Here is a 15,526-nt window from a genome sequence, read left to right on the forward strand (position 1 = left end):
CCATAGTTGCAGTTTTCAACTGCTGGGGCTGTTTTGTGACCTTGAACACTGAAAATATCTTTCTTGTTGGTGGCTGCAATGGTGTAATCGGCAGAGCCTTCACCGACGATGCTATCTCCGTCGACGGGATCGACGTCGATGTTGCTGTCGTCGATGTCACTGTGGTAACTGTTGTGTTCTTGAAGGTGAGGTAATCATTGTCGAGATTGTCAAAGTGGTTTTAGTCCTTGTAGTAAATGGTTCTGAGGAAAACTTTGGAGGATGAACTTACGAACTTCACAGTAGGTGTAGAGGTTTTCAGACCTGGCAGTTTCTGAAGACATTTTTTCAGTTTTCCCCTTTTTAGAACTGTCCTTGACAGACTCATGGCGAGTCTTTTTAGGACCTTCCTGGGCTTCTCTAAATCCCTTGATCACTGGACCTTTCACTCTTATGTGACCTTCTCCAAGAGGTGAAACTGTCTTCCTCAGAACTAGGAGATCTTTTAGATTTTTTGCAGGCAGAGAAGACGACTTTCCTCCCTATCCTCTAAGTTGAAAAGGCGCAACATATTTTACAATCTTTACCTTATGCTGAGGGTAGAGGCAGTAAATACAGTCCTTGTGGGGGTTTTCAGCATAAAGTCTTTTCTTCCCACATGTAGTACAGAGCCTGAAAAACCCATTCTTAGATGACCCAGACAGTAGTAGCAGTAGATAAGTTTTAAAACTGGTTTGAAGAAAAAACTGAATGAGCTCAGAAAGACTACCTTCACTCGACGTGCAGTAGAATTTGAGGAACTCAGCCTCTGTTGGGAGTGTTCTAGAGGGTGCTGTCGCCTGATTGGCTGGACTTTCGTTCTTTTTTCAAAAGGATATGGATAAGCTATTAACCCCTTCGCTGCGGCGGGAATGCCGCCGCAGCGCTGGGGGGTGCGCAGCGCGGTGGCGCTGTGCTCATGACGGAGCCACTCCGTCATGAGCCACGGTTGAGCTGTGCTCATGACGGAGCGGTTCCGTCATGACTCCGCCCAGTTGCGTTGTGCCCCCGCACAGGCGGGGAAACAGCGCCGCGTAGGCGGAGCGGCCGCCAACGGTCGTGGCATGACGGAACCGCTCCGTCATGAGCACACGGCAACCGTGGCTCATGACGGAGCGGTTCAGTCATGAGCGGGGAAGGGGTTAAAGTGATTGTTCATTACCATTATAGCCTATGATATTGTTATGTACTGCATTATTATGGTACCGTGGGGCTCCCACTTCAACGACGGGCAATGATTCAAGCATGTGAAGCTATGAAAGATTCAATACTGGAGAAGATTTTTTTATTTCTGTCAAGATGCAAGACCACCTTAGTTTAAGGATAAATGTTTTCACTATTTCTCAGTGATTATCCATATGTATTAACTCACAACTGGCTGGATTTGACTTTAGTTACTGGAAAAGAAGACCTAAACCCAATTTATGTGAGCACCTTCCCTTGGTACAAGAGGAGATCGCCTTTAAAAAACTTTGTCTGAGACCATGTTAAGAGGACTTCAGAGAGGACTACAGAGAGGATTCAGCACCTGAAAACAAGTGTGAAAATATCATGCAACTGTTGTTTTGATGTGATTTTGGAAAAGAAACTTAACCACATTGTCCAACAAAAGGTCAAGCTTGGGGTTTTGCTTTAACCTCTTATGAAGGAATGTGAGGTTTAGGAACAAGCCAGACAATTGATATCCATAAAAGCAGATTCTGTGATTTGTCTGTCACCCTATCTTGACATAACCACTCTAGGAAAGTTCACTCTACCTACAGAAAGCACTCTGGAAAACAAGACACCCAACTCAACAGAATATCAACATAAACACCCTTCTCACAACAGGGGACTTGTCCCCTATTAATAGTGAAACTTGAAACTAACAAATCTCATATAGTATAAATTTAAAAAACACCAGGAAATTGTAAAACTAAAGAAACCAATAACGGAATGTTAATTCTGTCAAACATTTTGATGGCCAAAATATCTAATGCTCAAACATACCAGCCAATCATTATGAAAATAAGATATAACCTAGAATGTTAATTTAATGACTGAAAAGTTTCCTTTAACCTTCCCTTCATTAACAATCCCTGTTTGCAAGGAGAAGGGCTTCATCACATTTAATGAGGTTCGTTTCCAGCGTCCTTCAGTGGATGGTTTCTACCCTCCTTACTGCACTTCAGAAACAGCAGCTACCATAGTTCATTCACACAAATAAGTAGTATGTCTGTGTCATGGAAGGTGCCACTTAGGATCTGATGAGGCTCAAATTCATGCCATACTTGGACAAGACTCAAGTCTGGGGGTGGTCTTCTCCTATTGGAGGAGTGATTATTTGGGCAGTAAATTTATGAGCCGGTGGATAAAGGAGGCACTATTGTTCGGTCGTCAAATACTGACAAAAAAGCCTCAGCATCATTCAACATAGGAACAAACTGGCCTGTGCCACCAATACATCCAAGACTCGCAGCTTCTTTGGCTAGGAACCACTGTATAACTTTTACTTGACAGGGATTGAAAAACATAAGATGTTTTACAAATTATGGGGTAATGGTGGTTGCACAGTATTGTTTAACAAGTTAGTAGCACCATACTCACTTCCTGCCTCTGAGAGCCTTCGCCTTCTGCTCCTCTTCATGGTTTCTTGGTGGTGTTGAGGGGGTCATCCCTTCGTTTAAGCAACCACCACCAACCGTGTCCTTCAAGGTTCCCCGATACGAGCCTCCTCCCTCCATCGTCTACCAAACAAACGATAAAAGTTTTTTAGTTAAACGAAACAGAGAAAACAGTTGTATTCCTTCTTCCTGTGTGACAGTCATCTTTAATATTTGGAAAGTTATAAACAAAAAATGAGGAATTAAGATAAATCCAACATAAGTGGTTATCAGACTTCAGCTTCTCAGTCTTTAAGAAATTTCCTTGGTTATGTTTTTTATATTTCTGAAAGGAAAGAAAAGTCAGTAATATCTCCTTTTCCACTCCAAAATTCCAAGGCTGAGAAAAACAAAGCTCCCAGAGCTGCAAGTACTAAGGGTCGCGTGGTGTTGTTTTGGGTAACAAAACAGCTAAAACACAAAGTTTCTGCTAATGCCAGGGCACTTGTTTTTTTTTTTTTTAGGAGCCTGTTGACAAACGCAGGGGTTGCCAAATACCAATGATGCCTAATCATGGCTCTAATTCTATTCTCATTTTTCCACCAACATTTCTTTGGCGTCTGTTACCGTTTGCCGAATGCCAGGTATGCTTTAAAAAACATAATACATACATACATATACAAACCTGCCTAGACTTTATTCCACTTCACCGTTGTACACCATCCTACGTTTCTAGTCTCTAGCTCACCAGTACAAGCCTCTTCAATCCCAGTTTTCGCCCTCTCTTACTTCGCTTTGTCCTTTCTCAATTTTCTGACTTTCACTCGCCTGTTCTGGGCCAAAGTCTGATATGGAAAAAAAATTACCATCCCCAAAAACGAATGCCTGTGTCCACCACCTACAAGCACTGGCACAGATTCGGATTTGCAATACCCTATTTAATGGTGCCAACGAGATTGTTGAATACCAAATGCTTACAGATCTGTTCAACAAAAAAAGGAAACTCCTCCCAGGGTTCCTGCTTTTTAGGTCAAAGCCTACTAGACAGCACAGCTGTGTGGTTAGATAAGGGCATCTTGGGGACAGTCTGAAAGCTTCCTTGAGAATGTTAACTTTGTTTGTAGATCACATTTGCTTGCTTTCAATTTGCTGGCTCTATTTTGTCCAGCTTGAGTACGTCCCTTACCAAAACCTTATTTACTGTATTTTACCATTAGTAATGGATTTCTGTAAACAGGTCTTTAAATCTATGTTCGTATCTTGTCACAGCTGCTGTGCAGTCAGAGGTCAAATGTGAGGTTCTGTCTTCAGGGAGCTTGGTGTTAACTTTTCTTTTCCTGACTTCAAAGTGAGAAAACGTATGTGACCATCATGTTGACTTGGCCCCCCTAGCCTCGATTGTGGCTTCTTTTGGGATCCATATGGTCACCTACGCCGACGACAACCAACTGGTCATAGCATTAAACTAACCCACACATTATTCTACGACTCTGAAAGCATGCCTCACTGAAGTTGTAAAATGGATGGGTTCATCCCATCTGAAATTAAATGGTGAAAAGACCGAGATCATGACCCTGGGCAACTTTGATAACACAACACTTAGAACTCTCTGGCCAGCATATATGAGCCCGGCACCCACACCCAAGCCAGAAATAAAGAGCCAGGGCATCTGGTTAGACCGTAATTTGACTTTCAAAACGCAAGCTAGAAAGACAATAGCAACCTGTTTCAGCCGGTCAGAATGGCCAGGAAAGTACTCCCCCCCCCCCCCCCCCCTGCTCCCCCCCGAAGCCAAGAAAACCATGGTGCAATCTCTATTGTCAACGTTGGACTATGGCAATGGGCTTTATCTGGGAGCCCCTAGCTCTAAGGTAAATAAACTGCAGATGGCCCAGAACTGCGCAGCCAGATAGCTGACGGCAACTCCCAAATTCCTGTCCGCAAAACCAGCCCTCCGCCTACTACACTGGCTCCCAGTGAAAGAACGAGTTATGTTTAAAGCTCTCTGTATAGTTCACAGGTCCTTGCAGGTGACTGGTCCTCATCTTCTCGGCTGTAATTCAGCCTTATAAAGCAAGGAGAGAACTTCGCTCGGAAGAACTTCACCTAGTCAACATCCCTAGAATCAAACGAGCCAGAAGTGGCGGTAGACTCTTCTCTTAATGCCGGCAGGCTTTGCAACGCTCTGCCCCTTCACCTCCGGAAAGAGACTGGTCCTCTTGCCTTCCGAAAATAACTCAAAACCCTCCTGTTCCCTTGAGTTTTGCTGTTCCGTCTGATCATGAGTTTTGCCTAGTGCTGGGAGGCCTTCTGGTAGGCACGCGCTTTACAAATGTCATTTTCATTTCATTTAGGCTACTAGGGAGAGTACTTGAGGGAGGCTGTACGATATTTTTTTTCCAGCACACAACATTTTTATGTCTGTAAATGAACTGTGCAAATATTTCTGAATATTTCAGAATTTAGACAGCACAAACGAAGCATGTGGTGGAAACATATTTTAATATGATCCAAACAAATCAATACACTAAGTGATGCCATTTTCGCACATTGTTTGTGCGCTGTAAAACTTATTGGTAAACTGTAGGTGGAAATGTAATGGTCATTGCAATTGAACATGTGTTGTATGTAATGGCATTACGCTGCCACACCATGCATACTCAAGTTTACCCTACATTACTCCACACCACATCACTGCACTCTAGTTTTCACCACGCCACTCTACGCCTCTACTTTATTCCAATGCACTCTACCCCACACTACTCTATGCACCGCTGCACTCTACTCTGCAAAATTGAACTCTATGCCAACGCACTCTACGCTGTACTACTCCCCTGTATGCCAATCCACTCTGATCTGATCTATACCACTGTACTCTGCTGCGTATTCTACTCTGAAACAATCTACTCCATGCCAGTGCACTGGCCACCACTGCACTTTGAACCACAGACTATTTTGCACCACTCTACACTTCATCACTCTACTGTAACCACAGCAATCTACACCACTTCACTCAAAACCAATTCACTCTACGCCAATCTACTCTGCACCCTTTGCCACTATACTCTAATCTGCAACAATCTACTATACACCACTGCACTCCGCAACAGTCTTCTCTGCAACACGGCACTCTATGGCACTGCAGTCTACATCAGTCCATTCTATGCTACTCTGATCTATTCCGTACCATTGCACTCCACTCTACTCTATGCCACTCTGCACCCTACTGTGCACCGCGCCACTCTAAACCACTGTGCCCTACACCACTGCTATATGCCACTGAAATCTACTCTACACCAATCTATATACCACTGTACCTTATGTCGCTCTACTTCACTGCAATATATGCCAATGCAGTCTGCACCACTTTACTAAAAATCAGTGGACTCTACGCCACTGTACTCTACACCAATCTACTCTGCACCAATTTACTTCATGCCACTTCTCTTGGCCACTATGTCTCTACAATACTCTATGCCACTGTACAACAATACTCTACCCAACTCCCTCTTTGCCACTCCATGTCACTTTACTCCACTATACAACATGCTACTCCACTCAGTTTCACTCCACACAATCTCAGGTTCCTACGCCACTCTAGCCTACTCTAAACAAAGCCATCCACGCCACTCTGCACTACACCACTCCATGATACTCTATGCCACTCTACTCTACAACTCTACTCCACTGACACTTTACGCAACTCAATTCTATTCCATTCTACACTCTACGACATTTCACACCCTCCACAATACTCCACTCCATGACACTCAACTCTTTGCCACTGTACACCACTGCATTCTACTCCACTTTAAAACACTCCATGCCAATGCCCTTTACCCCACTAACAATTAGCCATGCTGAACAGCAGCCACGCTGATGTACAACATGGCTAAAACATATTGGCAAAGCCAATAGCTCTTGCATAGGCGAGACCTATTGCCTTTGCCAATGCTTGTTATTTTAAAGGTCTTGAAGTCTAAGGAATGAGCTGAAAGACATGGGCTATATGTGTGCTACACAAATTCCCTGACCACCAAATAGTGCAATCATTTCGGAGTGACATTTTACAGGGTAAAAGGTGGATATGATCAGAATGCCAGGAAAACAGCGCGCTGGATAGCTGTAGCATCTAGAAAATGGGGAAGAGATGGCTGCAGACTGCACTGCTACCGAATATGGCCATCAGCGAGAACAACTTTACAAGGTGACTTTCTTGAAAATCTGAACATAGGCAGAAAGAAAAGGAATGGGGAGTAGGCTGTTAGAAAATCATTTTCTCTTTAAGGCAGCGCAATCTCCTGCCAACAAAGCAAAAAGCAATATTGGTCACGCACAGGACTGCTGGTGAAAATAGACTAGAAGGCAATGTTTTGGTTGCTTCATTTAAAGTGCAAGAACATTCCAGAATGTGCTTCTAGTGTATAAAGAAAAGACCAACTTTCTAGTGGTGAGCAAATAAAATCTCCCACTGTGCATAACAAGACAATATTGTGATGACGTGACCAACCACCCACAGAAAAGAAATGTTATTTTGGGGGTGGGGGAAGGGGGAGATAAGCTTTTTCGTGTCGATCCTAAGATTATGCGATCTATGTATTAATGTATTCATGCTTTTGCAGCAGCAGTAATTGAAGGATGTTGGCCTGGAAGATTTGTACTGTGAACTGAATGTTCATCTAGTGTTTTTGGAGAATCAATAATTCCAATTAACTCACGTGCAAGAAGACTATTACTTTCACCTTAGGCTATCACTTTTAAAGCTGGTACTCACTTACGAATGCAACGTACCACTATAAGTAGTGACAAGCAATTAGAAAAGATTCCACTGACTGGAAACTTAAAAGCTATGTATTGCAGGTGTACGTTTTTTCGATATTTTTGTTCCGATGTTTTTAAATACTTTGAAGAAAACAAATGAAATTCCACGACATACATTCCACACAAATCCACGTTACTATTGCCATAGTTCTCCCAAACATCACAATTTATTTTTTCATGTTGGGAAAGTGCGCCATCAGTGTACAGGCTCATAACATTTGTATGAAAGATTATGTGAAAAAGTGAAGTAATATCCACTCAACAGGACAAATATGTAAAAGGGTCCAATTAGATCACTGTTATAATGTTGGGTGCGTTTAAAACAGAACTTGCTGAGTGTAGGTGGTAATGGGTAACGCATATCCCCAGTAAACACTATCCATACACACACAGAACAGAACAGATTACATTACACAGTGACATAGCCAATGCTAAGACATTCACAATCGGCCTCAGTTGTGGGGAGGGGTGCCCTGGATTCTCCGCGCACTGAAGTAGATCACGAAAAAAAAAAGTCATGGAATCCACACCCTAGACCTAACTGCAGCCTTGGAAAAGTGATTTATTGCAGCGATGGAATATACAGAGGAGCTCACAGGAAGAATTCCAGCGTCTACAGAGAGTTACACCGGGCGGAGCCTGTGGGTCGACATTACAATGGCTAATTCAGAAAACGCCTGAAGTGAACACCTGAGGTGAACATCTATGGGAGCACACTTAGACGTAGGTGAAATCACATCTGCGCTTTCGCAGAAAAAAGGGTGAATATTCACAGGTGTGTCTGCATTCCTATATCATGGAGAGGCTGTCGCATTAGAATCCATCACAGGTCCCACTTTTCCTGCACCACTGCTAAGGTATAAGGCACTTACTACAAAACAAAAAGACAAATGGTTCAGGAATATGCACTTTGTGCCTCCTTCCTTCTACGGCTACCTATCTCCCAGTATTCCTAGCTTCTCTGCTCCTTCGGCTTGTTGCTCCAGCCAGCAAATCAGTATCCCTCTAGCCTCCGCAGCTCTGAAACACCTCAACTTCCCCTCTCTCGCTTTCCTCGTCTTGCCTTCTTTTTGACTCCCTCTCAAATTCCAACACTTCCCAGGTCCAAGCTCTGGGCAACCGGATCCCTTACTCCGTCCGAAACTGCACCAGAGTGCTGCCTCTGCTCATTTATCTCCTCCTTCCCCCTTTCTCCAGCCCCACAGTTCATTAGCACTCCAGTTCCCATCTTTAGCCACCTACTTCCTCAGCTCTCTTGATGTCCACCTTCCCTGCCTGGTTATTTCAACACATTGTGTCCAATTAAGAGCATGTTATCTAAACCCCAGGGAGATATCACTTGGGCAGACTTGGTGCAGCTTTGAGTTCCTGTATCTGAAATGACCATGGGCGTTAACACCAGGCCTGATTCTACAGGGGAGGTTTCCTGGATTGGTGAAGCTAATTTAGGCTTTGGGTATTCCCTGCCACATCTAGGAATTCCTGCCATCGTACAAGTTGTCAAGAGGCCCTTGGCTTGTAAAGGCTAATATTTGTAGCCCCCTCGAAATACTCTACTACTCAGTACCACAACATGTAAAGTCTACTTACCCCCATTACCTACCACTGGTTCATGTGGTCCTCGTTACCCTGCTCACCAGCTATCAGTTTCCCTCGACAAACAATCCCACAACCTTGCCATTCCCAGCGCTATCAAATCTCAGGTTTCCCTCTTCCCCATCTCAGGCCCAGCCGAAATTTCAAGCTGCCACACCCTAGTCGTCCAGACAACACCCTCAACACAAAGCCCACCAACTACCCAAATAAGCACTCCTAACAACACACTCACATATTTCAAACTTTGCCAAGGAGTAAACCAATGGTACGCTTAGTTTTATATTGAATTGCTGGGGACTGTCTTGGTCACAATCCAAGGCATTTGAATAATGCTATCCCATCTGTAATATGCAAGGACAATTTTCATCTCATTGGCACAGAAAGTATTCTAACAGTTATATTATTTGCCTAGTCAAATAACTTATGGAAAATAGCACAAACAGCACACATTCTACAGCACTCCGTGGTAGCAGTGACATTCATGGAGAAGATGTTATACTGTTCCTGTCTTAATCTTCAACTACATGGGGCAAAGTACTAAAACCCCAACACCTAGTTTTTCCCCTAAAAGCTAATAAAACATCTCGCCAATATTACTTTTCCAAAAGTTCTTTTGAGGCCATGCCTACTACTTTAACAACTCTTATTTTTATTTTTTGTCGCAGTTTTATGTAGCGGAAAGTCCACCCGAAGTTTTTGGAGCGCTTTACAAGAGCACCAGACACTACACCAGGTAACATTTATTATTTTTAAGGCAAAGCGAAAAAACATGATTTGCCCATAATTACAGGATGTCGAGCAGACCTTGAGCCTCGAACCTGGTTCCCCCAGTTCCAAAGTCGGCAGATCTGGCCGTTACGCCACATCTTTATCTCTCTGACTTGTACTCAATTGTAGACATAACAAATTGGCATCTTCGATGCTGAGCAGTTCACGGACGTCTGCTTGGACAGGTGCCACAAGTAAAAATCCTTGCTCCCATCTATGAGGGCCATTGTACTAACACTGCCCTTTTGTTTGCCGGCATGGACCCTGCTTCCGAGAATTATTTTTAACACAGGGCTATTCAAATTGCTTGCCTGAATCACCTTGGAATTAAAATGTCTATGGTAGAATGCAAGTACAAGGGGGAATTCTGCGAAGATAGCTCTGTTCCTGCCTAAGCTATGGACATTATACAAACAATCCATTATGACCTAATTGCAAGTATGTACAGTGACATTACTTCCTGGTAAACAGTACGCCTAGAAGACCATAACAAAATGAAGTAATTTTGCCATCTATTCACTTCCTTTTAGTGAATCGAGCACGTGCTGTCACGAAGAGTGTAAATTGCAGATCCTGGGCCAAACCAGCCGGTCACCCTTCCAAGTTAAAAAGATGCCAAGGGAGTTGTGAAACAGTACAGTAACGTGGGAGCAAGTACTGTATAAAATAAAGGGTATTTTATGAAAAAACATTTGGTCTGCTTTGCTCCCAACATATAACTCATGTATGCGGGTCATCTGGTTAGTTAAATAAAGTTTTACAAATCATGCCCTGCTAACTGTTCTCACTTTTATTTGAAGGGAGGAGGAAAGACGTGAGAAAGCACTGAAAAGAAGTGTACCATCGCATCTCTCCTCTCGAGCAGAATTTCTTGGTACCCTGAGACAGGGGTGTTGGAACCAAACAGGTGATGCACTTATTGACCATGGTTATATGTGACGCTGTTATATACCGAATGTTATCCTCTTGCTTAGCCTCTATCGGCATCTGTGCGTCCACTGTTCTGCTATTTGGCATTGGTGCCTTTCTGGCCGGATATAGAGTATTGTTCCATCGCCATCCGAAGTCGCTAGTGCTTAATTTGGGCAGGTTCTTGAGGCGGTAGACACAGGGATTCATCAGACTTCGACACAAAAGAGAGAATGTAGAGATGAAATGAACCTACATAAGTGGGGGAAAGAGGCAGGAAGTGTAGACAGCTGGGAGGAGCAGTCATGGCGCAGACTGAAGGCGAGACAACCAAGGAATCCAGCAGCACCATCATTCTGTGGGTCCCAAGAAAAATCACGTGTCCCGCGCTTTTTCTTCAAAGTGAGCACTGTTGGTGATGTTCTAGGAGTTGCAGCAGATTGTGTGTCAGAAAGACACCACGAGGTCACAAGATGAGACATGCGGAGCAAGAGGAGGCCCAGAATACAATCCTAATGAACAGCACACACTGCCTCGGTATGTACACAATATCTGCGGTTTTGAGAGCCAGGTTGGCGCCGCTACCATGAATCTAAAGACAAAGTCGTGTCTTTCCTCAGCCCGGGGCCTATTGTAGCCAGAAGGGGAGCATAACACCAATGGGCATTTCCGAACAGGGGAACTCCAGCTCTCACGGGAGTTACGGAAAGAACTCTATTCCTTGCGAAAGCAGGCCACGTACATTCCAAGCGCACCGCCAGGCATGAATGCAGTCAGGCCAGCTTTACGACATTCGGAGAGGCGTTCCGTAGTGTCTTAAGAAAGGAGTGTTGGGTGTGTGAAGGGAGTTGGATCTTTTCCTAGTTGCCACTCAGCAAGGGCAGCGATCCCACAGTTGCGGGGTGGGGGCCAGTGCAAATACGCGGGGGACACCGACCCCATCGGGGTCCCCTCGCCTCGAGGCACTAGTGTACAAAGTTAGTACAGAAGCAATTATATCCTGGACAGGGTAGCAGGTCTGAAGTTAAGACTTGAACTGGCTTCAGACTGGAGCGATACGGCGGCTAGCGCAGAGGCCGCAGTCCGGAGGGGGCATCCGGTGTGAACGGGCCCCGAGTGCTGAACACGGATGGGGCGCACGCGTCAGGGCGGTTCAGTACATCCCCTCACACGGCGCTGCGGGAGATCTAACACCAATTGTGATTATGTATATTACAGTGATTTGTAGATGAACACAGGACTGGAATCAGGCGCGCAACGCCAAATGGGCTCAAAGGGCTTGAACGAAGTGGGCTTATTGTATAGTTCTGGAGTTTCGATTGGCTACTTTTGTGGGAGAACTCTGAATGTTATGGAAATGTCGAACAAAACCGTGTTTGTCAAGGTTGAATTGTTGCATATGGTGACAGGTTTTGCATTGCAGAAAACATGAACGATGTTATTTGAATATAATGCTTACTACAGATTTCCAAGCATTTAAATATTTTCCGCGACCTCCATAGAGAAAACGATTAACTGGATTTTGGCTTTACCTTAGGTTTGCTTCTTAGTGAAGCTGTAGAGCCCATATGCTGATATATTTTATTTGACGTTCTTTATTGGGCTTCTAATGGCTTTTCAGTTAAGGATTTAACATAACCCTGGAGAAAAGGTTAAGATCTCCTGTACATTTCCCGCTTCCATGCATTGTGTGATCGGCTCGTGGCCAAGCCAATAGCAGTGACAGGCCTCTTTCAAACTCTGTTTCTAAAAGTTTCAAGACTAGAGCCAGGTAGCGTGACGCTACAATAAAGACTGAATTGTATGGGGGTGCTGCTCACATCAGGACATCTGGTCCCAGGAGAGTAATTGGCTAGATTGACTCTGCAGTGGGGTAGAAAAAATTAGTCATATGGTTAATCTTTTACCCTCTACGCTGCTGGCAAGGACCCCCGTTGCATCGTGATGAATGGTTGTACACAATTGATTTGCATATTCTAGATGATTTTATTCCTCCCACACCACAGACCAGTGTTTTTTCATCCCTCTGTTGATTGTCGCCAATAACTCTCCTTGGATCATATGACCTGATATGTTAAGTACTTCCAATTGATATGGTCAGTCTAGATATACAGAGGGACAGCAGAAATGAACTCTATCCACTCCCCTCTCTCTTCCCTAACCCTAATGTAGTCGTCCTGATGAAATCAATGGACTGCTGGTCACAAGGGTCGAAATGTTGACAATTTTCCCCTAGTTGAATGAACCCAGAAACGTCTTTCCTGAGAGACCATGACTGTTGACGGAATGTTGCTTATTTTGAATTAGAATCCAGCTGGGGCACATTTGACAACTCACCATTACCCTTTTCACACACTATTCCCGATCTGTGCACTGTTCTGTTAACACCTTATTTCACTGTGGCTGTCTGAAGCCATAGTGTACGTGAAAAACGTAATATTGTTAGCTTTATAGGCACTCTATGCGCCACTCTGCTAGGCTAGGCCACTCTACGCAACTCTACTCTGCCACTGTACTACGCTAGACTAGTCGTTGCCACTCTACTACGTTAGGTCACTACTACTTGAGGCCACTTTACGCCATTCTAATCTATTTCCTGCACGCCTCTCTGCCTGCTGCTGCGCCACCCAACTCTACTCCACCTTACTGTCAACATGGTGAAAAGACATCGACAAAGTCAATAGCTCTGCGGAGGCAGAACCTATTGGCTTTGCCAATGCTGGTTTTATAAGCAGACACATGGCCTATGTACCCAGATACCGATCTTGATTTAACTAGTTGTAGACCTGGTCTGTCATGATGCCAATGTTAGTGACCAGAGTTTGAAAACCAAAAACTGGCACATTTCACAAACAGAAGTAGGGTTAAAATTTAGTATTGAACAAGGGAAACAAAATGACATGACTGCCTTCACCAACATAGAATACGCAGGCATTAAAGCACTAACGGGAATTATATTCAACTTTTACACACAGTACCATCCGTGTTAACTAAATTGCTTTCTGCCAATTCTGCAGTGGAACACATGAGAACGCGACTGTTTAATTTGACCTGTGTATATGCAAATTATACGGAAGTTTTCGGGAACAGATGGTAAAAAAGCATTTACAATGCAATAGGTCTCGCATTGACATGAGTTTGAGCTATTGGCATTGCAAATGCCTTTATTTTTGTTTTCTTTTTAAAAACAAATAAAAGGCATTGTAATTTATAATGCCAATAGCCTAGACTCGCGCAGCTGCGAGACCTATTGCATTGCAAATGCTTTTTTTTTTGTTAGGCATGGGGAGATTAAGTGATTTGCCCAGAATCACAGGAGGTTGAGCGTCGTTGCAGAGACTCGAACCCGGTTCCCCAGTTTCGAGGTCGACTGCTCTAGCCGTAAAGCTACATCCTCTCCCCTTAAGCTATGGACACTACACTAAACTATCAGTTGTGGCCTACTTGGCAAAATGATGTTGGTGCAGTGATACTATTTCCTGGTCAACAGCAGAAGCACTCTCTTAATTGCGTTCTGGTTGGCTTTGTGAAATGACTCATTGCAATGCTCTTCAATGGCCAGGGCTTTAAGTGGGGGAAAAAAAACCTGGGGGTGCTCTAAAAGGGTCGTGACAACCCTTGTAGAGGGGTGTGGCCTATCCGAGTAGGGGCGTGGTCTAAATCAAGAGGCTCTTTTAAATTTCATGAGCCTTTAACAAGATACCAGCCCCACTGTGTGTGAAGGCTTTGCTTAGCGGAAGACCATCAGGTGTTTTGCAACCTCCCTGGGAAACCGGTAGCAGGCCCAGAACCCTTAGTTAGGATTTTTGGAGGAGTGCTGGTTCAAGTAGTGCCGTTCTCTATGACTGCCAAGTATCCTGGTCCCACCCACTAAGACACACCACAATTGCTGCTAAGTCAGTGACTGGCTCAAAGCATTGCCTTCTTTAAGGTGTTGCCTCCTCTCACACTGTGAAAATATTTTGGCAGGTCCAAGTTAAGGTAGAGTAAACCAAGAATAGAAGCAATGCTTTTGTGGCCATGTATCCTTTGATTTGATCTGGTTCTTAAATCTCCAGAGAGAGACATTATTAATGTTATTTTAGACCCAGTAAAGTAAGTGCTTCTCGGTGATCCTGTCTCTTTCACAGCTCCCTCTTTGTGCTTGAAGACTGTCAATAAAGCTATTACTTTTAGGTAATTATATAAAAGTGACTTTATTGTGGATGAGTTAGTACGCTCTCTTATCTGACCAACCCTTTTGCTTTTACGTAGAATTGTACCCTCCTTTGAAAGCTGTGAGCTTGCTTTGACCCTTCTGTACAGGAAGATCAGCATCACCCCCTCTTCTGAACCCCCTCCGTCCCTGGGCCCAGTGGATTTGCAAAGGTCTGATAAAAGACCGCATACCAAAGGGCATAGTAGCAAACCATTATGGTTTTTTTCCTAACACTGAACCTCTTCATTGGCCAAGTTTATATTTGGCTCTTTCCTCCACCTCATCAGTTTTCTTCTTAGGTGAGCAATGAAAACGAAGCAGATGAAGAGCGCAAAAAATGAAATTCTGGTTAACGAGGAAAAACTAGAGTGAACTTGTTTGACTGATTACCAAATCGATCAGCTTTTGAGAAGGGCGTCAGCCTCTGCCTCTCAAGGCTCATGGTTAGTGATTGATTACAGCAGTCATTGGAAGAGCCCGCTTTCAGAAAAAGGATGGAGAAATGAGTGGGAGTTTAGGGAATCCTTGCCCCAACTTCGCACTAAGGGATAATAATCAGCTGCCAAACCCTTTCCAATTTAATACACAATTAGTCTACATGAAGGTAAAAAATAACATTAATGATATTTACTTG

At 44.0% G+C, this 15,526-nt stretch overlaps 1 protein-coding gene across 9 annotated transcripts in view; it reads right to left on the reverse strand.

The window, feature by feature from the left end:
* The window catches only part of KALRN (kalirin RhoGEF kinase), a 1,569,312-nt gene that overhangs the window by 252,273 nt on the left and 1,301,513 nt on the right, over positions 1–15,526 (reverse strand). For all 9 annotated transcript variants that reach the window (XM_085647304.1, XM_085647302.1, XM_085647305.1 and 6 more), the window contains one exon: positions 2,605–2,744. In XM_085647304.1, the coding sequence (XP_085503430.1) occupies positions 2,605–2,744 (140 nt within the window). The remainder of the gene's footprint in view (positions 1–2,604; positions 2,745–15,526) is intronic.

This window comes from Triturus cristatus, chromosome 3_2, assembly GCF_964204655.1.
Source record: "Triturus cristatus chromosome 3_2, aTriCri1.1, whole genome shotgun sequence".
In the NCBI taxonomy this organism is placed as follows: Eukaryota; Metazoa; Chordata; class Amphibia; order Caudata; family Salamandridae; genus Triturus; species Triturus cristatus.